Source organism: Thalassophryne amazonica, chromosome 2 (genome assembly GCF_902500255.1).
Source record: "Thalassophryne amazonica chromosome 2, fThaAma1.1, whole genome shotgun sequence".
Taxonomy (NCBI): domain Eukaryota; kingdom Metazoa; phylum Chordata; class Actinopteri; order Batrachoidiformes; family Batrachoididae; genus Thalassophryne; species Thalassophryne amazonica.
In genome coordinates this window covers 144,785,193-144,811,898 of record NC_047104.1, presented here as the reverse complement: position 1 = coordinate 144,811,898, position 26,706 = coordinate 144,785,193, and the positions used below count along the sequence as shown (strand labels likewise).

The window sequence follows — 26,706 nt, the reverse complement described above, 5'->3', positions numbered from 1 at the left end:
TGCCACAAGAGGGTTCAGTGTGCTCTCACAGCGCACACTCTGTCTTTCAGAAGTGCGCAGATAGCTGTAGCAACAGGTGTATGAGGCGTTAGAGGCAGCTACGATTTTACACATATTGCATACGATTCCTGCTTCATGTGCACTTCATGCGCAATTCCACCACATTCGTACAATGTGTGAAGGGGCCCTTATACAGGTAACGAGTTCAAACAGGTGCAATTAATACAGGTAAAGAGTGCAGAATAGGAGGGCTTCTTATGATATGAATTACAGATCTCTCCATTCTTTGTAGGTGGTAAAACTTGCAAAATTGACAGTGTATCAATACTTATTTTCCCCAGTGTATATGGATGCACCATATTTTGTCTTTAGCTACTGATTCATACTGATACTGATTTTCTGAATATTACTTTTGCTATATGGTCAGTAGAAGGCTATTTGATGAATATAATGACTACCAGCATATGGTAAAAATACATTTTTACATTTCAGCATACCCGGGTGCAGACATGTGCTGTCTCATGTCACCAGTGCACCAACACTCCACCTGGCCACACATAATTTGAAGACCAGCATGGCACAGATGAGCTCAAGTACACCTGCTATTTAAACAATGTGGGCGTCGGTTGAAAACTAGCAAAAACACTTGTTGTACTCTGTACTGCTTTGCTCTGGGTGTAATACAGGGCACAAAGTGATGGCCTGCATTTCAATGAGTGCCCATTTAGGTCCGTTTAATTTTTGGAGATCCACTTGCTTCCTGGCAAGGGTTAAGTTTTGACGTGGTCATTAAAGAGGGTGAATGGAAAGAAAGACATAAGAGAGGGATTCTTGCATGATCAGTGACTGCTATGAATAATTCATTAGTCCTGTTTTCGAGACAGAGAATGACAAAGAGCTCCCGTGCTGATGTTTTTCCTGCTTGTGCTTTCTATGGCATTACATGTTCTGCTAAGTGCAGCACTTCCCTGCAGTGGCGTAGTAAATCTGATGCTCATGGGACAGAGAAAACATCAAACACAGAGAGTGGGTTAGATTACATAACACATCTGTGGCAGCTGCAGGTCCTCGTGTTTCAATCATTTTCCTCTCTCTCTCATCTGTGAATCGGTCGAGCCGGACAAGCTGCTCCCCTCCTTCCCGCTCCTCCGGTTTTCTTTCTGCTCACTCCTCCCTCTCTCTCCCTCACTTCCTAACCCCGTCGCTGCTCCTTCTGCTCTCCTCTCAGCTGTGGATGCACTCCTCACTTACAGCATGGATTCTGAAGGGGAAGGAGGAGAGGGTTGGATGGAGGACCAGTGGGAGAAATGGTAGGACATCCGTGCCTGTCGTTGTAGCGTATTTTATGTTATTTGTTTTGTTTTGTTTTTCCTGGTGTGCAGCAGCATGGCTGTTTGTGACCTTGTGTGTGTGTGTGTGTGTGTGTGTGTGTGTGTGTGTGTGTGTGTGTGTGTGTGTGTGTGTGTGTGTGTGTGTGTGTGTGTGTGTGTGTGTGTGTGTGTGTGTGTGTGTGTGTGTGTGTGTGTGTGTGTGTGTGCACTCCATGCTCTATGTCCTGCTATGTATTATATCCAGATAAAGCCTGGGAAAGGCTTGTCCTTGAAGGATTTTATGTGAAGATGAGGCAGTGGGCTGTGAAGGACAGGCTGCTGGTTAATCATGGTTAATGATCATCTTATTTTTACACGTTTACAGTCAGTTTTGATGGTCGTCTTGGTGAAGCAGAGGCACCATGTGGATTTGTGTTCTCGTACTTTTCATGCTGAGGGTGCAAACGGGGTGTGATGCACGGGAGAGAATGGTCGTCACCTCAGTTTAACCTCGTTCTGATCTTGGCCTTCATCCTCTTCCTGCAGGAGGGCAAAGCTAACAAACGACTGACAGCATGCAGCTTTGTCATTTTTAATAGGAGGATAAAGTGGGAGTTAGAGGGGGAATAGGGGGAGGCCATCCAGGGAATCAGTTTACATCATGAACTCACAACAGATTTTTTTTTTCTTCTTCTTTTTCTGAGACTCTTCGGAAGTCATGTTGTAACTGTGAGTGTAAAATGTCTGTCCGTCTTCAGTCTAAGAAATGAACAACAGGGGCTTTAAATGTAATTAATACTATTATTTTCAATATACTTGCAATTGTTAATTTTAGGGATTTAAGTAATAATGTTTCATTTGATTTAATTGATTTTCAACTGCAGTATTGTTTTGCACTTACTCTCAATGTTATGTGGAAAAAGTTACCTTAACTTTATCAATTAAATTCAACATTTTATTTCTTAGAGTGTACTTGTGCAGCAGCTGTTATTTCTGTCACCAGCAAAGAGGATCCTTTCATAAGAAATCAGTGTCTCAGAATTTTCTGAAAAATACCACCAGCAAGTTTTGTGCAAATCATACTTTTTATTTCTTTTTTGTTTGCTTATTTGTTTTTTGCCAAATGCATTTTCTTGCATCTGTAAACTACCTGGAGAAGTTTGCAATTTAGATTCTAAAGCCTTGTGAGCCCAGATGAATAATTTCATAAAATTCAACAACTGTGTCACAATATGGCTCTGAAAATGTTGTGTGGGCCGCCAGAAGAGGAGGTACTGCTGGCCCACCACCAGAAGGCACCCTGCCTGAAGTGCGGGCTTCAGGCACGAGAGGGCGCTGCCGCCTCAGGAACAAGCCGTGGTGACAGCTGTCACCCATCATCTGTGACAGCTGTCACTAATCCATACATCTGGTATAAAAGCAGGAAGACACCTCCACCAAACTGCCGAGATATCATCTTCATTTGGAGGTACTACTCTCAGCCTTTTTTTGAGATTTATAAATCTGTGATTGTGAGTGTTTGCAGGAGAACCGGTCGTTTTGGTGGAGGCTGTGCATGACGGCGCTCTTTTTCCTCTGAGACCACTGCAACGTGTTGAGTGAGAGGTGGAGGTGGCATTCCCACCATTGTTACTGGGTGTTCACACACCCACCCTTTGACTGTCTTTTGCTTTCTGCCAGCAGTACCTAATCCGACACGCCGGAGAGGTGGCCACCTGGGGACTCCGGGACTTGGCGGCTCCAGTATTCCTCGGGTTCAGGTGGCGGTGGAAATCGTGTGGTTCCGGTTCGTTTCCTGACGGGCGTCTCCTATTGTCGAGCCTGCCCACACGACACCTTTATTAATTGACTGTTGCACATTCTGATTCTGCTGTGTTTGGTTGTGACATTCACACCAGTAAAGTGTTATAATTTGACTTCTTCCATTGTCCGTTCATTTACGCCCCCTGTTGTGGGTCCGTGTCACTACACTTTCCCAACAGAAAATGGTCAATGTTTTGTTTTGTTTTTTTTTTTTTTTTTTTTTTTGCCTAAGTTAGATTACTAGTTACTTTATGAGTTACTTTCATCAGCTGCAGACACCCCCCTTATGACTAATTATGACTGAAACTAAAACTTGAGTTTAAATAACAGCTTCAATCCACTGGAAAAGACACAAAGAAATCTCATGTCAGCGTACTTCATTTCATCAATATTGACCATGTGAATCCGAAACACATTCAGTGGTTTATGTTTGAAAACTTTTATTGCAGAATGGTGGAAAACATTTGTCTGACATACTATGAACAAGCTGGTCAAGAAGTGCACAGAGTCCACCAGTCTAATGAGTATGAACATTCATCACATACAGGGTTTGGGCAGTTTATTATCACTGATAATTGGATTTATTTGGAAAGCTGCAATTTGCCTAAAACTAACTTTGATCTCCACAAGTTTCCTCTCTTTATGCACATTCCTGTGAGGTTCTGCAGAACATCTGTTCAAAAAAAAAAAAAAAAAAAAAATCAAGACAAAATTAAGAAAGCTGATTTCCACATAGGTGTTTAATTTCCAGTTTGCACTGAGAAACAAAACCGAAAAGTCAGTCAGCCGATCTTTAGTTGTTGTTGTTGTTGTTTGCTTTGCACCAGATCAATCCAAAAGGTGACTTCAATGTGCTGATGTACCATAGATATGTCTGCCACCCGCTGAACACTGGCACTTGCTGGACGGTTCAGAAATGTGCATCCAAACTTCAACTATGGATTTCCTATTTTAAGGCTACAGCCAATGCAGGGTTTGCACGTGCACTATAAGCATGTTACTTTTTGGAAGAGGCTTGGTAAAATCTTTGGTGCTATCTTTTTCTGTTTGTGCAACTAAATGTATAAAAAAAAAAACAAAACAACAAAAACAAGAAATCACATGTACATACGTATTCACACCCTTTGTTGACGCACGTTTGTCAGCAATTACAGCCTCAAGTCTTCTTGAATGTGATGACAGGGTAGACTGTAGTCTGCTGAGTCAGTCGATCACTCAGTGCAGTGTGTACAGGAATACTCTCCACGAGGAACTTGCATTTTCGAGGATGTCCATATATTTGTCCATATAGTGTTCATTCAGGCACATTTGATGGTTGATTTTTACCTGATTGTCTGAATGCACATTTGCAAAAACATGGATGTTGGCTACATACCTCACTCACATTTATATAATGGCACATCTTCATCTTGGCACTGCACTTACGACTGCAGTGTCCTTAATCTTGCAGCAGAGTACACAAGGTTTGAAAGTGTGTAAGTAAGGAACAACAAGGGTAATCCTGGATCTAACCTGTGTCACCAAATCAAACCTCAAACTTTCGCAAAGTTTTAAAAGTATACTTTCAAGTAGAAAGTCTGATCACACTCCATGAAGATCTTCTGGAGTTCTCACATGCAGTAGATTTCAGAGTCTCTGCTCCTTGATGGCCACAATTAGAATAAAAATGCACCCGACATTCAACAATGTCTTTGTGAGGTGACCTTATTTGCATTGTTTAGTAAGTACTTTTGTTACCTAATCCATGACAAATCTTTGCTGAAATGACAAATAATTTGGTTATAAATAATGATGAATGTGGTTAGGCTCCAGCCACCCCCCACGACCCTTAAGCCCCGTTTACACATAGACGGTAAGAGCTCCCGGAAGCGTCCCGGAAGAGTTTTTGGCCGTCTTAAGGATCAAACGCCGTTGTCAACGCCGGCACTAGGGGGCGTGGCTTAGTTCCGGCTTTACCGGGAATCGTCGAAAAAATTATTCAACATGTCGAATAATTCTGGGAGCGCTCCCGGAGAATTCGCATGACGAAGGAGACAACGCGAACAACGGCGTTTGATACATTTTAATCGCCGTGTCATCCTGCCCCTTCCTGTAGTGCCGCAGTTTACACCGCCGTAATTGGCGGCCGGCGTTGTATCCCTAACCAACGGCGTGTAAAATGGCGATAGAGCCCACATCGGCATCCTCAAAGGCATTTTAACCGGCGACAGAGGCAGACAAAACGGCGGCGCTAGCGGACAGTACACTGTTCTAAATGCCACCTCCCGGTTAACGGTGTTCCAAACGGACGATAGCCGGCGGTCAGTATAAAAACGCTAGCGCGCTGCATGCAGGCCTCTCACTCGCGGCCAGCTCCAGATATTTTTGCAGAGAAGCTCCAGTATGCCTCCTAAAAGAAAATTGGCAGCGGCAAGGACTTACCAAGAGGTCTGGTTCAGAAGCAGAGGAGAGCCCTGTGGTGGAGACGAGCAACACGTTGAGGAGGGGAAAAAGGAGAGAAAAGAAAAGGCTGAGAGATGAGCTCCCTCCCCCTGCAGTGACAGCTGCTTCAGCCTATTATACTCTGGGGGCGGTGCCTATATGCAAAAGTTCCTGGAGTAACGCAGGATTTGCCTGGATAAATCCAGCAGTACACAGGGCATTTTCGGTGGCAGCAGAACACCGCCGTTCTCATGCGCGTCTTAACCTGCGATTGTAAAGGATAGAACTGGGTATTAACCCCCGTTGCCTGACGTGTGCCGGATGCTACGGCGTCAAAACGCAGCTTTATTCAGCGGATTTAGTGGCGTTTTATCCGCGTATTTGTGGCTAGTATGGTGCTCAAAACGCCGGCGCAATGCTCCGCCCCTTTCCACCGCGAAAACAGCCGGAACTACCGCGAACTTCGGTCTACATACTACCCGCCGACAAAACCGTCTATGTGTAACCTAGGCTTTAATTGGAGTAAGCGGCTACAGATGATGGATGGATGGATGGATGGATAACATGAAATGTAAGAAGGGGGTGATGAATCAGGGCTCTGTTTTCATGATATGAGTACTGTTTTCATTCTGTCACCATTAAATCCTACCTATAATTTGTTGTTTGTATGGATGTTATTTTACCACCTGGCGTTATTCTGCCAGCAGCTCTGTTGGAACGGGTCTGATCGCTGTTAAACTCTGTCATAAAATGGAGTGTTATCATGGCTTTCTGGATTGGGTAGTTTTGAGTTGAAATTTTGTGCCACTGTCAAGCGTGGGCTGATTTCTTTCTGTTACGTATCTCCAAGTCTTCGTCTTTGTTGCCATGGTTGTTGTGGTCTCACTACCATCTGTGGTCTCACTTTCCCTCTGAGGTTTCTTCCTCAGAGGGAGTTTTTCTTTACCACTGTTGCTCTGGGAGTTGGTAAGGTTAGACCTTACCTGTGTGAAGCGCTTTGAGGCAACTCTGTTGTGATTTGGCGCTATATAAATGAAAAGAAATTGAAATTGAAAAATTCAATACATGTGATCAGTTAAATCTAACATGAGTCACTGCCTTAAGGTGCTCACCTTGGTCACATGATCAGCCACAGTCTGAAAAATAAACGTAACACTTATCAGTTAATCACAAAAATGAAACTGCTTTTTCTTCTTTGTGTTTATTGACAGATTGCAAACCAGCTTTAGAGGGGCATACTACACCACCTACTGTATCAGAGTGTGTGGAATAATGGCATTAATTATTCTAAGTTAATACAATACAGAACATCAAACAGTAAACTGAAAAATAAAATAATCAAAATGCACAATAAATATTTTAACATGGATAAAGCACAAGTTTGATCATTTTAGCACAGGTTTGACATACCTAGCCAAACGTAATCACCAAATAGGCAGTATGGTTTTCTTGAAAAAACAAAAAACAATATGATATATGCAGTGGTTTGTAAATATAGTTTTGGATGTAGTCTCCAGAAAATCTTTCCCATGGTCTTGTGTGGGTCACCGAGCCTGCTCCTGGAGATCATCTACTCTGCACATTTTCCATGTGTACCTGCTGCTGATTAGCCATTAGTTTCCGAGCTCTTAATTGCCTGAGCACAACTGACTTAGCTTATTAGCAGTAGTTGGAGCAGGGTGATTTAAAACATGCAGGGAAGATCCTCTCCAGGAGCAGGTGTAGAGCTACAAACCTAAACAAAAATCACAATATATTGTAATATAAAACTGCAATACTCATAGTAGATTCTCTTATCTGATGTATTACAATATACAATTATAGACTTTTGATGAGGTGTACCCATGATTATGCGGACCTCGATCAAGGCCTCGGTGAACCCCATCCTGACCAGGTCCACATAATCATGGGTACACCGAAATCAAAAGTCTATAACTGCTTTATTATATAGTAAACAAGAAAATTAGGAGTTTCTCAAACATACTAAAACTGAAAAATCAATCTCAAGTTTCAACTCTTTATTATTACTGTCATACTGCACCAAATGACATCCCATCGATCGACTGGAGATGCCTGTTAAGTCCATGATGAAGAGTCATCAGGCTTGTTTTCTTATAAAGTTCGCCATTCGCCTGTCTAGCTTCCACGTAAAATTGACCGAGTACTCCGTCAAGCATCCATCTGTCATAAGTTTCAAAGTTGGGCGCATGTCCCTTTTCAGTGACGTACTTGCGAAACAGGTTGGCTGCTGACTGTCTATTTCTGCGGGTGTTCTTTGCATCTTTTTTGTGTAAAATTAATTTTAAGTCAGCGTCGCTAACAGACGCAAACCTGTCTTCTGCCATCTTGTCAACAATCTGACAGCCAAAGTAGGCATTGTATCGCGTTATCTGATTGGTCGTTATCGATAGAAGGCGTCACTCGATTAGGTAGCACGCGAGGTGTACTCGTTTTACATGCCCGGTATACTCAACTCCACCAGCGGTCAACTCGGCATGTGGTACACCTCAGAAAGTGGCGAATGGGCCAATCAGAAGTTGGCAAAATCCCATACCATATAATAACACGTGAAATTAACTCCCATGTATCAAGAAATAAGTGTACTATCGCAGCCTGACTTGTTAACGTATCACCCCAATTTCTTGTTCACATCAGCCTCACTAGGGAGGTGTTCCAGGCACATCCATCTGGGAGGAGACCCCGGGGAAGACCCAGGACTAGGTGAAGAGATTATATCTCTACACTAGCCTGGGAACGCCTCGGGATCCTCCAGTCGGAGGTGGTCAATGTGGCCCGGGAAAGGGAATCTGGTGTCCCCTGCTGGAGCTGTTGCACGCGCGACCCAATCCTGGATAAGCAGTTGAAGATGGGTGTGTGTGAGTGGTGTGAGTGTCTGTTCTCATCGTAGTTTTTATTAATTAAATTCTTCTTCTATCACTCATATGTATCACAGACAGCCATGAGTATATTAAAAATAAATAAAAAATGCCATATTTTCCAGACTGTAAGTTATGCTTATTTACTTGTTTGACTGGTCCTGTGAATCTTTTGAAGCGACTTTGTGTTATATGGCTGGGGGGGCCTGGCTGCTGGTTTGTTTCTGTTTTTTGGTTTTCCTCCCAGGTGGCGTGCGTTTGGGTCTGAGTGGCTGTGTTGCTGAGGCTGTCAGGACTTCACCCTGATCACCTGCGACTCGTCAGGACTCACAGCTGTAGTGCATCTGGATGGATTGGAACATGTTGGCATTTAAGACTGGAGTGCACAGTGTGTATTTGCCAGAGACTCGACCTTGTGACCAGACGGGTGAGATCGTCGTCTCGGGAGCCATCTCATCAGCAGCGGATGCTGAGAACGTCCAGGTTTGATGCACAGTCTGTGAAAGAGGAGGGGGTGAGGTCTCACGCTCGTCAGCACACTTCCTGAGGTACGTTAGATTTTGTGACTAACAGTTATACAGTCAGTAAATGTGGTGTCCCTCACACCTTATTGTATTGAGCTGTTTGTTAGTCATGTATCAGCTTCCACTGCAGTGGAGTTTTGTGAACGGGATGTTCCATGCCTGCAGGTTGGGAAGCTGATCAGTAATCAAGCCAGGAAGTTGTTTGCTGTTTGTACACCTTTAAGTGTTCTGTGTGTAGAGTGTGGACTCACATAATGGTTCCTTCTTTCACAGACTCGGTTGTTGCGGCCACCTGGGGGGTGTCGGCGGGGTCCTTGGGTCCGAAACAGCTTCTGGCTCCGGACCGTTAGCGCTGCTGGGAGCGCACCACGCCAGGCCGCACCTTTTTATTATATTATCACTGTTATGTATTAAATTCAGTTATCCTTTGTACCGTGCTCTGCTTATTTCATACTGGGTCCTTCAAACGCTGGTCGGTTCTCCGAGCTGCGTCCGACTCATAACACTTTGTTTTGGTCATATATGTTGTAATGTTCACCTGCATTCTTAAATGCTCCAGTTAGGAGTCATCATTACTTTCCAGAGTTTTTGATGTGGTCATTGGGCAATAATAACCTGTTATAACAGAGATTGTTAAAATTAAAACACTTTACTTGATGGTATCGTCATAATAGTGACATAACACTGTCATAGCTGTTACATGACACAGTCATGAATGTGTCATAAACATATCAGTGTCATAAATGTTTGACTGCTGTCATTAAATGTCATTTGGTTTTTGTAATGACAACTTGGCATACAGCTGAAGACCAAAAAGGCCAAAGAGAACTTCTGGTCAGATTCAAGACAACCCAACCTGTCATTACAAAAACCGAATGACACGTAATGACAGCAGTCGTGAACATTTATGACATCATGTTATGACCCGTTCATGACTGTGTCATGTAACACTTATGACAGTGTTATGTCACTATTATGACGATACCTTCAAGCAAAGTGTTACCAAATTTTCATATATAACGCAATGTTACATGAAGAACATGGGGTTGCCATGAATGTTTGTTGTATTGTTACACGATGTGAACATGAATCTGTTTGATGGATATAGCATTAGTGAAGGTTACAAATGATCTTCTTATGGCCTCAGACAGTGGACTCATCTCTGTGCTTGTTCTGTTAGACCTCAGTGCTGCTTTTGATACTGTTGACCATAAAATTTTATTACAGAGATTAGAGCATGCCATAGGTATTAAAGGCACTGCGCTGCGGTGGTTTGAATCATATTTATCTAATAGATTACAATTTGTTCATGTAAATGGGGAATCTTCTTCACAGACTAAGGTTAATTATGGAGTTCCACAAGGTTCTGTGCTAGGACCAATTTTATTCACTTTATACATGCTTCCCTTAGGCAGTATTATTAGACGGCATTGCTTAAATTTTCATTGTTACGCAGATGATACCCAGCTTTATCTATCCATGAAGCCAGAGGACACACATCAATTAGCTAAACTGCAGGATTGTCTTACAGACATAAAGACATGGATGACCTCTAATTTCCTGCTTTTAAACTCAGATAAAACTGAAGTTATTGTACTTGCCCCCACAAATCTTAGAAACATGGTGTCTAACCAGATCCTTACTCTGGATGGCATTACCCTGACCTCTAGTAATACTGTGAGAAATCTTGGAGTCATTTTTGATCAGGATATGTCATTCAAAGCGCATATTAAACAAATATGTAGGACTGCTTTTTTGCATTTACGCAATATCTCTAAAATTAGAAAGGTCTTGTCTCAGAGTGATGCTGAAAAACTAATTCATGCATTTATTTCCTCTAGGCTGGACTATTGTAATTCATTATTATCAGGTTGTCCTAAAAGTTCCCTGAAAAGCCTTCAGTTAATTCAAAATGCTGCAGCTAGAGTACTAATGGGGACTAGAAGGAGAGAGCATATCTCACCCATATTGGCCTCTCTTCATTGGCTTCCTGTTAATTCTAGAATAGAATTTAAAATTCTTCTTCTTACTTATAAGGTTTTGAATAATCAGGTCCCATCTTATCTTAGGGACCTCATAGTACCATATCACCCCAATAGAGCGCTTCGCTCTCAGACTGCAGGCTTAATTGTAGTTCCTAGGGTTTGTAAGAGTAGAATGGGAGGCAGAGCCTTCAGCTTTCAGGCTCCTCTCCTGTGGAACCAGCTCCCAATTCAGATCAGGGAGACAGACACCCTCTCTACTTTTAAGATTCGGCTTAAAACTTTCCTTTTTGCTAAAGCTTATAGTTAGGGCTGGATCAGGTGACCCTGAACCATCCCTTAGTTATGCTGCTATAGACGTAGACTGCTGGGGGGTTCCCATGATGCACTGTTTCTTTCTCTTTTTGCTCTGTATGCACCACTCTGCATTTAATCATTAGTGATTGATCTCTGCTCCCCTCCACAGCATGTCTTTTTCCTGGTTCTCTCCCTCAGCCCCAACCAGTCCCAGCAGAGGACTGCCCCTCCCTGAGCCTGGTTCTGCTGGAGGTTTCTTCCTGTTAAAAGGGAGTTTTTCCTTCCCACTGTCGCCAAGTGATTGCTCACAGGGGGTCGTTTTGACCGTTGGGGTTTTTACGTAATTATTGTATGGCCTTGCCTTACAATATAAAGCGCCTTGGGGCAACTGTTTGTTGTGATTTGGTGCTATATAAATAAAATTGATTGAAATTGATTGATTGATATACACTGTCAGAACCTTTGAGTCTGAGTGTGACAGTCATTTGCTGTGCTTTTTACACACTATTGGTTTTCTGTGTTATCTGCATCCCTCATTACCCACAATGCACTGCAGCAAAAGGGTCACCCTGTCCTGTCCCTGTTCAGGTGGTTTATCTCCTGGCAAATACTTTTCTCCACTTTTCCCCTCCTCCATTTGTTTTTGACCTTCTATTCTTTCATCAGCCTTCTCTGGATCCTCGGTTGGTACTTTTCCACTGTTTGATCTGTGGTTGCAACCTAATTTCTTCATACCTCGTTTTCTTCAAATTGTCTTCTTTATATAACATTTCCACGTCTTTCTGAAAATATGCCCACATTTTGAAAAACAGATGGTTAAAATAAAATTTTCCTGAAATTATTATTATGGTTATATTAAGGAAGTTTTTTAGTTTCTTTTTCCCCAAACTATTAATTTCTGAGGTTATTCATCTTACTCATTTCCCTCTTGATTCATGTCTTTATTCTTTTATTTCTGTATTTATTTGCCCGTTCACTTATTTGTCTTTGTATTTATTTCCATATTTCTTTCCTCAGATGTAAATCAGGGATATATCTATATTATTCAGGCACAAGTATTTAAATCCGCAGTAGTCCAGACTCCAACAGAAGGTGACTGTATTGCATCTTAAAACAGGATGTTCAGCCTCATATCTTCACAAGTGTGCTTATGCTGGTGCTGCTTTCTGTACTGGAAAAATTAGGGAGATAATTGTAGAGCCCCCCCCCAAGGCCTGTGTCCATATAAGCGAAGTGCACATCTCGGCTGCGTGGTGCATTATGGGTATGCTAAAGTTTTCGGCTACCAATCCACATGCTGTGATGGCGGAAAGCAGTGAGGACTGCTATGATTTGGAACATTTCAACCACTGGAAAGTTGACGATTTAAAGCGTTTTTGTAAGCTCCGCGGATTGCCTGTTACAACCAGGACTATGTACAGCAGTGGACAGAAACGGAAAGAAGAGCTGGCTGCTCTTGCGTATGCTGCATCGTTACAGAAACTACCTTTGTGCCGTCAAACGAGGAAGAGAGAGCTGCTGTAGAAAATGACTACCAGTCCTTGGTGATAGTTGGAGACAAATAAATTTCTGACCCCTTGAAGGCAACTGACGGATGGTTAGACGAAGTCCAGAGTCTGAAACTGTGGATATTGCAGAATATTTGCTAAGCAGGGATGAGAAATCACTACTTCACTGGCTTCGTAATGAGGACAATGAAGGTGGGTCTCGCATATAACCTCTTTGGTGTCACGTTTGTTTTGATAAGTTGACAGACATACAGTGATATGTGCATGCATGCAGTTTGTTTATAGAACATGTCAATTTTACAATATTACGCACCACGTCACTCATGGTGCGACATTACAGTCATAAGCTGATGCATGAAAACGGCGGCACGGTTTCAGGATATTGACAAAATAAATGTGTGCAAGAAACTTACAGTTTTAGTCCGTCTTTTACGTCCATCTGGATCTTTCTTTTCTGTGGGGAAATTGTGTAGAATGAACGGAGGTTTACAACCACATTTCTTCTTCTTTCCGTCTTTGGGTGTACTCGGCCTTGCAATCGTGTGTTTTCAGCCAACTTTCATGCCTATAAATTCCGTTTGAGCATTTGAAAATAGCACAATGTGTACCTGTTGTTATTGTATGTGTTGCTTAAGGCTTAAAGCCTTTGAAACAATCCCTGTAAATCTTAACTTTTACAGTCTGCTAATGCTACTGTATACGAAATTCAGTGGGAGCGGTGTGAGTTTGGTAGCTGGAATTTTTGCCCCCGTTTGACCCACGCATGCGCAGATGCAATGTGTTGTGGGCTGGGGTGTTTGGCTGGCTTGGTTTTTGTTTTCAGTTTCTCCCACCAGGTGGTATGCATTCAGGACTGAGTGGCTGAGCATTAGGACCTCACCCTGAACACCTGAGGCTTGTTTTCACGTGCAGGTCATCAGGAGTCACAGCTGTGGTGTATTCTGTCTTGATCAGAGATTGCTGCATTTAAACCTTGAATGCACAGTGTGTGATTGCCAGAGACTCGACCTTGTGAGCAGACGTGTGAGATCGGCGTCGGGAGAACCATCTCACCATTACGGACGCAGAGACCGCTCCAGGTTTGACGCCACAGTCTGTGAAGGAGGATTGGGTGAGGTCTCACGCTCTTCAGCACACTTCGTGAGGTGATTTGGTTTTGGTGACTTTTGTGAAGTAATGACAGTAGATTTGGTGTCCCTCACACCTTGTTGTATTGAGCTGTCACGTTATGCTAATTGTCTAATCAGCTTCTGCTGCAGTGGAGATTTGAACTGAGTTCCGTGCCTGAAGGGTGAGAAGCTGATGTATAGATTTAAGCCAGGAAGTGTTTGCTGATTGCGTGCACCTTTGAGTTGTGTCTCTCTGTGTGGAGTTGGACTCACCTCCATGTTTTCTTTCTTCACAGACTTCGTTTGTCGCGGCCACCTGGGGGGTGTCGGCGGGGTCCCTGGGTCCAAACTGCTGTGGCTCCGGACTGTTTGCGCTGTTGAGAGCGCGCCGTGTTTCCACCTCACCAGACCGCGGACGTTTTAGTTGTTTAGCACTTCACTCACTGTTATGTTTATTAAATTCTGTTACCTTTTGAACCGTGCTCTGCTTATTTTATGCTGGGTCCTTTCAAACGCTGGGTCGGTGCTCCGACCGCGTCCGAAATATAACACAATGCGCACTTCGCTTATTCTGGGTGTGAATCTCTCTCTCTCTCTCTCTCTCATTCTCATTCTTGTGCACACAGAACTGACAATGTCAGAGAGAATTAAATGCTCAAAAGTGACACACGCACTCGCACGCAGGCATTGTTTGGGTTAATAGAGTTTTTAAAAAGAATAGTTTGCACCATGTATCATGCTTAGTTTTCATGTTACAGGGTAACATATGTCACATGTCATAGAATCCAATGGACATCGACCTTGTTTGACCTTTACTTTGGAGAACAAACATTCAACACAGTCAAAACTATTTCATTTATTAATCCTTTCATTTCAACCAATAACTTGCATTTTTTTTCCTGAAATTGGAGCAACTTTAACTTTTGACCCCTGTACAAACTAGGCATGTGAATCTCATCAGTGACAACGATTCAATACGCATATTGATACACTGCCAGCGATACGATAAATATAGCGATACACAACGATACGATGCCCATGTTCCCTATTCGATGCGATTTGATATGTATTTGATGGCGATTCAATACCTCACAATGCGATATGAACCGATTCAAAATGATGCAAAGAGATTATACCAAAACTTTAAATACAAAATAAGAATCTGAAATTCAGTATGCCATGGTACACTGAGGCTGGATTCTAAGTGTCGTTTCGTCACCTGACGTGGTGCCGATTAGGTCAAAATTGATGACTGGCTAATAGACTATTGAAGGTCCCAATGAGCACAGTGGCCTCTGTGCTTTCTTCCTGGAGCTGGCCGCCTGTCTAAACTGAGCAATTGAGGGAGAAGGGCCTTAGTCAGGGAGGTGACCAAGAACCCAATGGTGACTCTGTCAGTGCTCCAGTATTCCTCTCCTCTGTGTAGAGAGGAGAACCTTCCAGAACAGAGGTGGGCAACTTGTTCCAGAAAGGGCCAAGAGGGTGCAGCTTTTCTTTGCAGCCACTGACTCCACCAGGTGATTTCACTGATTAACTGATTCCATCTGCTTCAGGTGTGATATTAATTTGTGAAATCACCTGGTGGAGTCCAGTGGCTGCAAGAAAAGCTGCACCCTCTTGGCCCTTTCTGGAACAAGTTGCCCACCTCTGTTCTGGAAGGTTCTCCTCTCTACACAGAGGAGAGGAATGCTGGAACACTGACAGAGTCACCATTGGGTTTTTGGTTACCTCCCTGACTAAGGCCCTTCCAGAAGGACAACCATCTCTGCAGCAATTCACCAATCAGGCCTGTATTGTAAAGTGGCCAGACAGAAGCCACTCCTTAGTAAAAGGCACATGGCAGCCCACCTGGAGTTTGCCAAAAGGCACCTGAAGGACTCAGGCCATGAGGAAAAAAAAATTCTTTGGTCTGATGAAACAAAGATTGAACTCCTTGGCGTGAATGCCAGGCGTCATGTTTGGAGGAAACCAGGCACCACCCCTACAGTGAATCATGGTGGTGGCAGCATCATGCTGTGGGGATGTTTTTCAGCAGCAGGAACTGGGAGACTAGTCAGGATTGAGGGAAAGATTAATGCAGTAATGTACAGAGACATCCTGGATGAAAACCTGCTCAGACTGGGGCGATGGTTCATCTTTCACCAAAACAATGACCCTAAGCACACAGCCAAGATATCAAAGGAGTGGCTTCAGGACATCTGTGTGAATGAAAAAATGATTTAAGTCCAATTTGTAATAAGGCTGTAACATAACAAAATGTGGAAGAACTGAAGCACTGATTAGATTAGATTAGATAGAACTTTATTGATCACTTGGGAAGACTCCCTCAGGTTAATTGAGGTTCCAGCAGCATTGTATAGCAGCACACAGGGTATCAAAAATGAAAGTAAAAACAGTTTGGAAATATAAATACACAAATAGAAATACCAGACATACTTGTTTACTGGTTACTACTGTTCCTCTCCTTCCTGTCCTCTGTCTTCCTGTTAGTCCTCCTCCCCCCGAGTGAGGAGTTGTACAGTCTGATGGCTTGAGGGACAAAGGAGTTTTTCAGTCTGTTGGTCCTGCATTTGGGAAGGAGCAGTCTGAAGAGGCTCCTCTGGTTACTGATGACGGTGTGTAGAGGGTGACTGGCATCGTCCATAATGTCCAGCAGTTTGTCCAGTGTTCTCTTCTCTGCCACCGCCACCAAAGAGTCCAGCTTCATGCCAACCACAGAGCTACCCCGCCTGATCAATTTGTCCAGTCTGGATGTGTCCTTGGATGTGCTGTGAATATTTGATGGATGATTGGTGCATTTTTCTTCCCCTCAGTTTCAGCAGCACGGAGAGAGAGCGGCAAAATTCATTCACAGAGCAGCCCACAGAGAGCTGCAGTGTCACTGTAACACAGCTTCTACAAATCTGTTGATTACATATTTTCAAAAGTCGCACACACACAGTAATCATTCACGTGTGTGTTTCAGTACCTGCAGTTTGGAAAGTGTTCAATCACTGTATAAAAACCCCCTGTGATTGGACTAGTTGGGCTGTTCCGCCTACCCTCTAGTTATGGTAATGGTGTAATTCCACATTGCCTGCCTTGTTGAACCTGTAAATTGATTGATAGGTTTGTTGCTCTGAACGTGTGCCGTGTGTGCGTGAATATTAACGTGAGTATCCTGTATATTGTTGTCATTACATGTGCTATGTTTATACCTGCACTGCAATAATGTAGTGTTAAGTTGCGCGGTGTTAGTTTGGTTATGGTGTTTATTTGGCCGTGGGGCGTTTGACCATAATGGCGGCGCCCATACAGTCTTCAACCAGAATAAGGAGCCCTCAGTAAAGATGTCTACATTCTTTGTTAGTAGGGTAGTACATTTTTTTGTCCAGAAGAGGGCGGTATTCTACCACTTATGAGTGGCCTGAATTTGAGTGTGTTTTTCATGCTGGCTTGACATGTAGACTTAGATTGTATTATGATTATTCATTCAATTGCAATTGTTTTTCCTTTTGTTGTTTTACAGAAACCACACACACAAACACTTGTTACTTGCATGTCCTAATAAAGTCCTGGAACCCAAAGGCTGTGGATAAGACTTCATTTCAAGTCTCCAGTACCTTCTGACAGAGGATAGGAATATCCAGCTGTAACTAGCCAGTCAATACACACGCACAACGTTCGCAACAAGTGGTCCTTCAAGCCGGATCTAGTTGCGGCTTTCCTAATGGCGACATCCAGATATGAAGAAGAGCAAAGTATCCGTCCGAGGAGGACTCATCGGCCCCCCCGGACATCTGGATGACTTTCTCCTGACCTATCCATCACAACGGCCAAATCCAGTATACACTGAGGTTGCCAGGACCTTTCCATGCATCAAACATCTACTCCAATGTATCCAGCAGGTGGTGTTGACGGGTCATTAGAGACTGAGAGATGGCGGAGGATGGAACATTGTGTAACTCAGGTTCAGAATCAAGTGACGGAGTTACAGAGTGCACTACAAGTATCGCTGAACCTCAACAGAGTGTCATCAAAAATGCAGCACTTCCCTCAGACTCGGAGTGCCAGCTTACCTTTACTCAACGACAGTTCATCTCTGCTCAACGAAGATGGTAATCAACCCATAAGGGACCCAGCTATGGGCAGTTTGGAGGTCATCGCTCCTTTATCTCCATTGCCACCGGACTATAACATGAGTACTGTACAGCCAACCTCTCCTCTCACAGTACAGTCTACGGTTACCCCCTCAACTTCACAGCCAACAGTACCCGCTTCTACTATTGCAGGAGTGACTGCAGCGCTGCCTGTTTATGTCTTCCCTTCCGTGGCTTCTACAGCTACATCTCCATCAGTACCAGTAGTATCCAGTTCTACGTTTATAGCTGCTAATCCACATTTCCCCTGGCAACAATAGAGAGATTTTAATTGGCCTGCATCACTCCCTGCATGGTCTGCACAACCTAGTGTTGCCCAGTACGACTTCTCTGACATGATGCAGCATCCTCCTACAGTCCTGCCCCCTGCCAACTCCGCTCAAGGCCCACTACCCTGGATACCAGGCTCATATCCAACTCAGCCAAACGTTGTAGTCCAACCTCCAGTTGTGAGTTTGCCTAACGTGTGTCGCAACCCCATTCCAGCCCCACAGTCTCCTGTTAGCATCCAGTATGGTGCACCTCAAAGACCAAATTTGATGGAAATGGCTATATCTTCCTCCTATGGCATCCCCAAACCCAAGCTGATTAGTTTCACTACAGGAAAAGAAAGTGATTTTCTCTTGTTAAAGAAGGGACTAGATGGTGTGTTGGGACCACACACGCATCTGTCTGAGGATTATAAATTTCAAGTACTGCTGGACCATCTGAAATTCCTTGCTGCATTTCAAATAGCAAAAAGGTATATTTATGACCCTATGCCTTACACGTAGCAATGCAAGCTCTACAGCAACGCTATGGGCAGCCGCGCAGTTAGTCCAAGGTGAAATTAACAACATCCTGAGGGCCCCTACAGTGAGAGCAGGAGATACACAGGGGTTTGAGGACTCGCGCTCTCAGTTAGTAGCCTAGTGGGATTGTTAAAACTCTATGGAAGGAGCAGCCAGGAGTGAACTCGAGTGTGGTTCTCATGTGGAAAGACTTCTGAGTAAACTCCCCCTTTCATATCAGGACAGTTTTGCTGAATATTGCCTCACAAAGGGTATTCTGCAAAGTGACTCTGTTACAACATATACTCTCCCTGACTTTGCACAATGGTTAGAAAGGAAGTCACAGGCTATTCAGATATCTAGAAGAGCAGCTGAGAGCTGTATACCTGAAAAGCTACGCCCAGACCGCCGGGAAAAACCCTTTAAACAACACAAACCTCCATCATCCATTTACTATGGCACCAATAAGGCTATATCACCCCCTCTCAACGGCGCCTCTGTCTCTACAGAGAATAAAGATGGCTCTAAATACAAGAAAAGAGAGAAATTCAAGCCCTATTGCCCCTTCTGCAGTAGTACAGAGCACTATTTGAGTTCCTGCTCAGATTTCTGTAAACTAAGTACTGCTCAAATCGTTACCTGGATTAACGATAACAAGAAATGTTGGCGATGTGGACGGGGCCATCAACCTGACTGCTGTAATCTAAAAAAACCATGTGGTACCTGTGGAGAGCAACATCTACAGATTCTCCATGAAGCAGCCTCCAGCGCTAATAGGAGTGTCCTAACATTGAGTACAACATCTAGTATGGTGTACTTGGATCATGCTACACACTCAGGGCATGTCATGCTCAAAGTAGTACCAGTTACCCTACACAGCAATGGCCAATCTCTGTCTACACACGCAATTCTAGATGACGGATCGGAAAGGACTATAGTACTATCCGCTGCAGTTCACTATTTGAAACTAAATACCATAGAGGATTCCCTCAAACTGCGCACCATAAGGCAGGAAGTTCCCAGGTACAGGGAGCAACTGTTTCCTTTGACGTGAGTGTATCCGAATCTCCCCAAATCAAATATCATATTGGCAATGCATTCACCGCAAAGGATCTTGATCTGGCTAAACAATCCTGCCCAATGGATATACTCTGTCAGAAATATTCACACCTGACAGACATTCACTTTGAAGCATTTAAAGATGTGCAGCCTATGCTTCTTATAGGCTCAGACAACGCACAGCTCATCACACCTCTGTCACCAGTGAGAGTTGGTCCTATAGGCAGCCCTGTGGCTGTGCACACAAAGCTTGGCTGGGCTGTCCAGGGGCCTGCGACCTTCCTGCACCAGCCTACTGACACATCATGTCTGCATACATCCCTAGCTCTATCTCCTTCTCAAGTTTTAAGACATAATGTAGAGAAGTTGTGGCAATTGGATGTAATTCCCTTTCGGTCCGAGAAGGAGATAACTCGGTCCAAGCAGGATAAAGAGGCGTTAGAGTTATTGCAGAGCGCTACTGAACGGGTACAGATTGAGGGAGTATCCCATTATGCAACCCCTCTACTCTGGTGTAAAACTGCTTCCAAACTACAAGCTGGTCCTGAAGCAGTTATGGCACTCCTGCGGTCTACAGAGAGGCGTCTAGCTAAAGACTGATTTAGCTGCTGTGTATAATGCAGAAATACGAAAACTGGAAGAGGAAGGATATACAGGAAATCACTCCCGAAGAGGCAAACAGCACAGATGAATCCTGGTTCATTCCCCATCATATTGTACATCACAATAACAAGCCCACGATAGTTTTCAACTGTTCATACCACTACAAAAACGACTGCCTTAACAACCAGCTGCTACCAGGTCCAACACTTGGTCCCTCACTCATAGGTGTCCTATTGAGATTTAGAGAACACCCCTTTGCTGTGAGCGGGGACATACGTAGCATGTTCCACCAAGTACGGCTCCTGCCCCAGGACAGACCACTACTCAGATTTGTATGGAGAGATATGGAGAGAGAGCGTAGCCCCGACATTTATGAGTGGTGTGTTCTGCCCTTTGGGACCACATGCAGTCCATGCTGTGCCACATATGCTCTTCAGCGTCATGTACAGGACTACAAGGAAGGGAACGAACAAGTTCTAGATTCAGTTCTGCACTCATTTTATGTCGATAACTGTCTGTAGTCTCTGCCTTCTTCCTCGCAGGCACGGCCACTGGTTGATAACATCAGGGAGCTCTTATCTACAGGTGGTTTCGAGATCAGACGGTGGGCCAGTAATTATCCAGAGGCCATAGCTCATCTCCCCACAGCAGCAAGATCACCTACTTGTGAGCTGTGGTTAACCGCATATCAACCAGACCCACAAGAACCAACACTAGGCCTAGCCTGGCACTGTTCCACGGACCAGATCAGCTACAGATGTCGACCAATATCTCCTCATGAACCAGCTATGAGAAACATCTACAGTATACTCGCTTCACAATATGACCCGCTGGGCTTCATTATCCCCTTTACTACAAGGGCTAAACTTATTGTGCAGCTGTTGTGGCAGAGAGAGAGACAATGGGACGAGCCTATTGAAGGTGAGCTGCTCCAGCGATGGCAAGCATGGGTGAGTGAACTGCAATACTTGCCTACTATTTGCATGCCGCGCTGTTACACCATCCCACAAATGCGAGATGGAACTGTCCAGCTGCACGTTTTCTGTGATGCATCAGAACGAGTATATGGAGCAGTGGCATACCTGAGATATGAGTCCCCACAACATGAGGTACATACAGTTTTTGCCATGGCTAGATCACGTGTAGCTCCCTGAAAACAATTGTCAATTCCTCGTTTAGAGCTTTGTGCTGCATTGGCCGGAGCACAGTTGTCTAAACTCCTTCTCAGTGAGCTCACACAGTCTATCAGTGACACTACCTTGTGGACAGACTCCACCACTGTACTAAACTGGATCCAGCCTGAGTCCTGCCACTACAAAGTATTTGTAGGTACCCGTATTGCTGAATTGCAGGAGCTCACAGAGCCTGTTAACTGGAGATATGTACCCTCTGCCCTCAACCCCGCTGATAACATCACCCGGGGGAAACGACTGCAAGAATTATCTGCACAAAGCCAGTGGATGAATGGGCCTGTCTTTTTGAGACAAACATTAGAGCACTGGCCTATGCTGCCTACTGTGAGTATGGATCCTGTGGATGACAAGGAGCTGAAAAGATCCGTATTCTGTGCTCATGTCACCGCTCGTCCTGTACAGCCTAATCCTGTAGACTACAACTCTTGGGTTGACTTAGTGCAGGCCACCCACCTCTCCTGTCACGGAGCGGTTGCTTCCCCCATGTCCGCAGCCCAGCGCTTGGAGACAGAAATTCAGCTCCTCAAACAAGCACAACTCGACAGCTTTCCTGCTGAGGTCCATGCACTGAAGTCAGGAAAGAACATGCGCACAGACAGCAGACTCAATAACCTGTCACCTGAATATGACTCTCAGCTTGACCTTATTCGGGTAGGTGGTCGTCTCCGACATGCAGAAAACATAGATATTGATACCCTACATCCTATTGTGTTATCACCGAATCATCCTACTACTCAGCTTATCATTAAAGATTATGACTCCCGGCTTCTACATCCTGGCCCTGAACGTGTCTATGCTGAATTGCGGCGTACATACTGGATCATAAGAGGGAGACAGGCTGTGAGGAAGCACCAACACGCCTGTTTGGAATGTAAAAAGTGGAGAGCTAATCCTGTACCACCTAGAATGTCTGACCTTCCTATCTCTAGGCTGCGCCTTCATCAACCTCCTTTCTGGTCCACTGGGGTCGACTGCTTTGGTCCTTTCTCATGGCCTTGCGCCGATTCATCGCTCGGAGAGGAAAACCCTTTGAAATACTGAGTGACCAAGGCACCAATTTCAGAGGAGGTGACCGCGAGCTGCAAGAGGCATTTAAAGCTATGGAGCCCCAATTACAGGAGAAACTCAGTGAACAGAGTATCACCTTTCAATTCAATCCCCCACATGCGCCCCATTTTGGTGGAGCCTGGGAGCGGGAGATCCGCTCAGTGAAATCTGCACTTCAGGTGATACTCAAAGGACAATCCGTTACGGAAGACCTGCTGCTCACCGTTCTTATTGAAGTGGAAGGCATGCTCAATTCCAAACCACTAGGATATGTGTCATCTGACCTTGCTGATGTAGACCCTATTACTCCAAATATGCTGCTCATGGGGCGGCGAGATGCTTCTCTGCCCCAGGCTGTGTACGGCACAAGAGAACAACTCGGATGATGACAGTTCATAGTGTTCACAAGGGTTTTAGTGTTTACTAATATGCTACTCATATTAGGGGGCGGCTGTATAAAACCCCCTGTGATTGGACTAGTTGGGCTGTTCCGCCTACCCTCTAGGTTATGGTAAATGGTGTATTCCACTTTGCCTGCCTTGTTGAACCTGTAAATTGATTGATAGGTTTGTTGCTCTGAACGTGTGCCGTGTGTGCGTGAATATTAACGTGAGTATCCTGTATATTGTTGTCATTACATGTGCTATGTTTAATACTGCACTGCATAATGTAGTTGTTAAGTTTGCGCGGTGTTAGTTTGGTTATGGTGTTTATTTGGCCGTGGGGCGTTTGACCATAATGGCGGCGCCCATACAGTCTTCAACCAGAATAAGGAGCCCTCAGTAAAGATGTCTACATTTTGTTAGTAGGGTAGTACATTTTTTTGTCCAGAAGAGGGCGGTATTCTACCACTTATGAGTGGCCTGAATTTGAGTGTGTTTTTCATGCTGGCTTGACATGTAGACTTAGATTGTATTATGATTATTCATTCAATTGCAATTGTTTTTCCTTTTGTTGTTTTACAGAAACCACACACACAAACACTTGTTACTTGCATGTCCTAATAAAGTCCTGGAACCCAAAGGCTGTGGATAAGACTTCATTTCAAGTCTCCAGTACCTTCTGACAGAGGATAGGAATATCCAGCTGTAACTAGCCAGTCAATACACACGCACAACGTTCGCAACAATCACCATACGTACTCACCCATTGAGACTTAGAATAATTGTACTGATGTGCGGGGCTGGTGGTAGGTGGATGATTTATGTGTAGTAGCTTGGTGACTCCACTTGATTGCAGCGTGTGGGCAATGTGTCTGCATTTACTAGACGAGACTGAGATTATTTGACGCTGCCCCCAATCTGTCTGAGAATGAGCACACTCAGCCAGAGTCATTTGGTGATGAAGCACCTTCAACTATGTGACCTCTTCAATCACGTTGCGATTTAGTGTGGTCACGCGGAGGTTGAGGGTTTGGCATTTCTGCATTTGCCACCTCACAGAACTGATTTGAGTCATAACTAGCAGCTTGCTGTTGTTAACAGGTGATGCGTAGGCGTCCACTGGGTCTCATTTACAAAGGTTGCAGTCATACTACAAAAAATAGGATGGCCACCTCCTCATGACCAGGAAAAAATGGTGGTCTTCCGGTGACTATTATGCTATTTCCATTGAGCAATCCCAACCTCTGTGTGAGCAGCCGGCCACCACAACTCCTTATAAGCACCATTTTTACCTCGTCACAAGAAGGTTGCCATCCTATTTTTACCCGAGTGTGACTAGGGCCACTTAGTGAATGAGGCCAAGAGTACACCTGTGCATCACCTGGTTACAACAACTAGTTACTAGTTAGATAACAAAACAGTTTTGTGAGGTTAATGCAGAAATGTGCAGCGCTAGTTAGAATAATAGTACACCAATGTATCCTAAAAAGGCTCTGGATGATTTCATGGAATTAAAGTGAGTTTAAACAAGCTTGCCATTAAAGAAAATGGCCTTTATATACAGTGGGGGAAATAAGTATTTGATCCACTGTCAATTTTGCTGGTTTTCCCACCTACAAAGAATGGAGAGGTCTGTATTTTTTTATCATAGGTACACTTCACCTGTGAGAGACAAAATCTAAAAAAAAAAAAAAATCCAAAAAATCACATTGTATGATTTTTTATAAATAATTAATTAGCATTTTATTGCATGAAATAAGTATTTGAACACCTACCAACCAGCAAGAATTCTGGCTCACACAGACCTGTTAATTTTTCTTTAAGAAGCCCTCTTATTCTACACTCTTTACCTGTATTAATTGCACCTGTTTGAACTTGTTACCTGTATAAAAGACACCTGTTCACACACTCAATCAATCAAACTCCAACCTGTCCACCATAGCCAAGACAAAAGAGCTGTCTAAGGACACCAGGGACAAAACTGTAATAGGCAAGCAAATACTTATTTGCATCAAATACTTATTTCCCCCACCGTATGGAGAACTGGTAACACCATATTAGAACAATGATAAGTAGATGATATTATTTATATAAATTTGCCCATTACCGTCTGTGCTTCAAATTATACTGCAATATAAATTTTACACCATACTGCCCAGACCTAGCCAAAGCTTTTTTCTCAAACAGAGATGGAGCAAATCCTATAGCTCCTAGATGTTTTATGAGTTTGTCCAGATCCGAAGGAAACTTACAACATTGCACTAATCTCATTCACCTGCACAGGCTTTAGGTCAAGTTCTGCATTTCCTCCTCCCCTTTAAATCACTCTATGCCCTCACACTGCAGTACATATCGTATCTTCTCCACTTCTTTGATTTGTCCCAAATTCTGTAGTTCACAGACAAGATTCTGCTCTCCATCCCCAACACCAGACTGTTAGACTTTAGAGGACAAAACCTTCAGTGTTTGCAGTTGGCAAACTTTGGAACCTCCACCCCAGTAGAGACACCTGATGCTCTTTCTTTGGCATTGACATACACGAACGGTCTGAAATCCTACTTGTGGAATGAAGCAGAGAAGGCTGTGTTTATACAAAACAAATTCAATTTAGGCTTGCATTGCTCATGTGCCTTCTGGCAAAGTGTAGCTGAACTTTCAAGTCTTCTTTTTAATAAAATCCTCCTCTATACCACATCATCATGAAGCTGTGTGACTGGTGATGCAAAACTTCTGTGGTCACTTAGTTTTTGCGAACTGCCTCCTGCAGACAGTTTTACCATGGAGTACCATACTGTTTGTATTTATTAATATTTGATATATTCAGTGACTTGGAAAGGTTCATGTATCAATCCCCTGATTTGTCTGAAGAAAATTGGCTATGAAAGTGATGATTTTCTTGTTAAACTAAAATCAATGGTGCAATTACTTGTGCATACCATAATTTTGGCTTCTATATTTTTATTTCATTTGTATTATGTTGTAGTTTTCATACTGAGTTTAAAGGTCATGAGATGTTTTGTTCAGAAACTTGATTTTTTTTTTTTTTGAATGATGACATTCCAGTGTTCAGATGTGCAATAGCTCAAAGTTTCACTTTTTTTTTTTCTTACCACTGTATCTCTACAATACCAATGCATTAATCTGGGGCTGACGCCGTCATATACAATGGCTGAGTACAAGTTTTAATAAATTATAAATAACTTTTTAATGACATGAGATAGTAGCTTAACTCTTTTTTTTTTTTTTTTTGCTGAAAAGTAAAGCCGCAAACTTTCGAGCCAGCCATCCACCATGTTTCTTCTTCTCATAGAAGCTGTGTGATGACGTGTACAATGTGAGGGTCCAATCGGAATTGGTTCACCGTCACATGGTTTTCCAATATCCAATCGTAGGGCAGAGCAGTCTCACATGGTAGGCCAAAGATTGTTAGGAGAAGCGATGTGCTACTCTTGTGAATGTGAATGCTGTTTGAATAGCCCTCTGGCTGCTGGCTCCATGCGTAACAGTGGAGTGTTGCGCATATGAATGAGGGGGTGTTAACAGGGCCTCAAACTGTGAAGATAGGTTTTTTACAGTGCAGGAACACATTCCAAGAGGGAGTCAAACTCCATGGAAGTAAAAAGTTTGTGTTGTAAGCCTTTATGTAATAGCAGACAGAAATTGCTTTGACATGTGGCATAAA

The 26,706-nt window shown here is 43.7% G+C and overlaps 1 protein-coding gene and 1 long non-coding RNA gene across 3 annotated transcripts in view; one reads left to right on the top strand and one right to left on the bottom strand.

Annotated features, from left to right (window-relative positions):
* The window catches only part of mapk8ip1b (mitogen-activated protein kinase 8 interacting protein 1b), a 167,447-nt gene that overhangs the window by 37,171 nt on the left and 103,570 nt on the right, over window positions 1–26,706 (top strand). Inside the window, exon 1 of one of the 2 annotated variants that reach the window (XM_034195547.1) lies at window positions 1,229–1,310. The exons of the other annotated variant lie outside the window; for it this stretch is intronic. Within the exon in view, the coding sequence (XP_034051438.1) occupies window positions 1,255–1,310 (56 nt within the window). The 5' untranslated portion in view covers window positions 1,229–1,254. Of the gene's footprint in view, window positions 1–1,228; window positions 1,311–26,706 lie in introns of those variants that run through there. 2 annotated transcript variants of the gene reach the window in all.
* On the bottom strand, window positions 1,182–25,833 carry LOC117532235. The gene is made up of 3 exons (XR_004566815.1): window positions 25,753–25,833; window positions 19,046–19,050; window positions 1,182–1,192 (listed from the first exon to the last, which is right to left on the bottom strand). It is a non-coding gene; the product is annotated as an uncharacterized LOC117532235 (long non-coding RNA).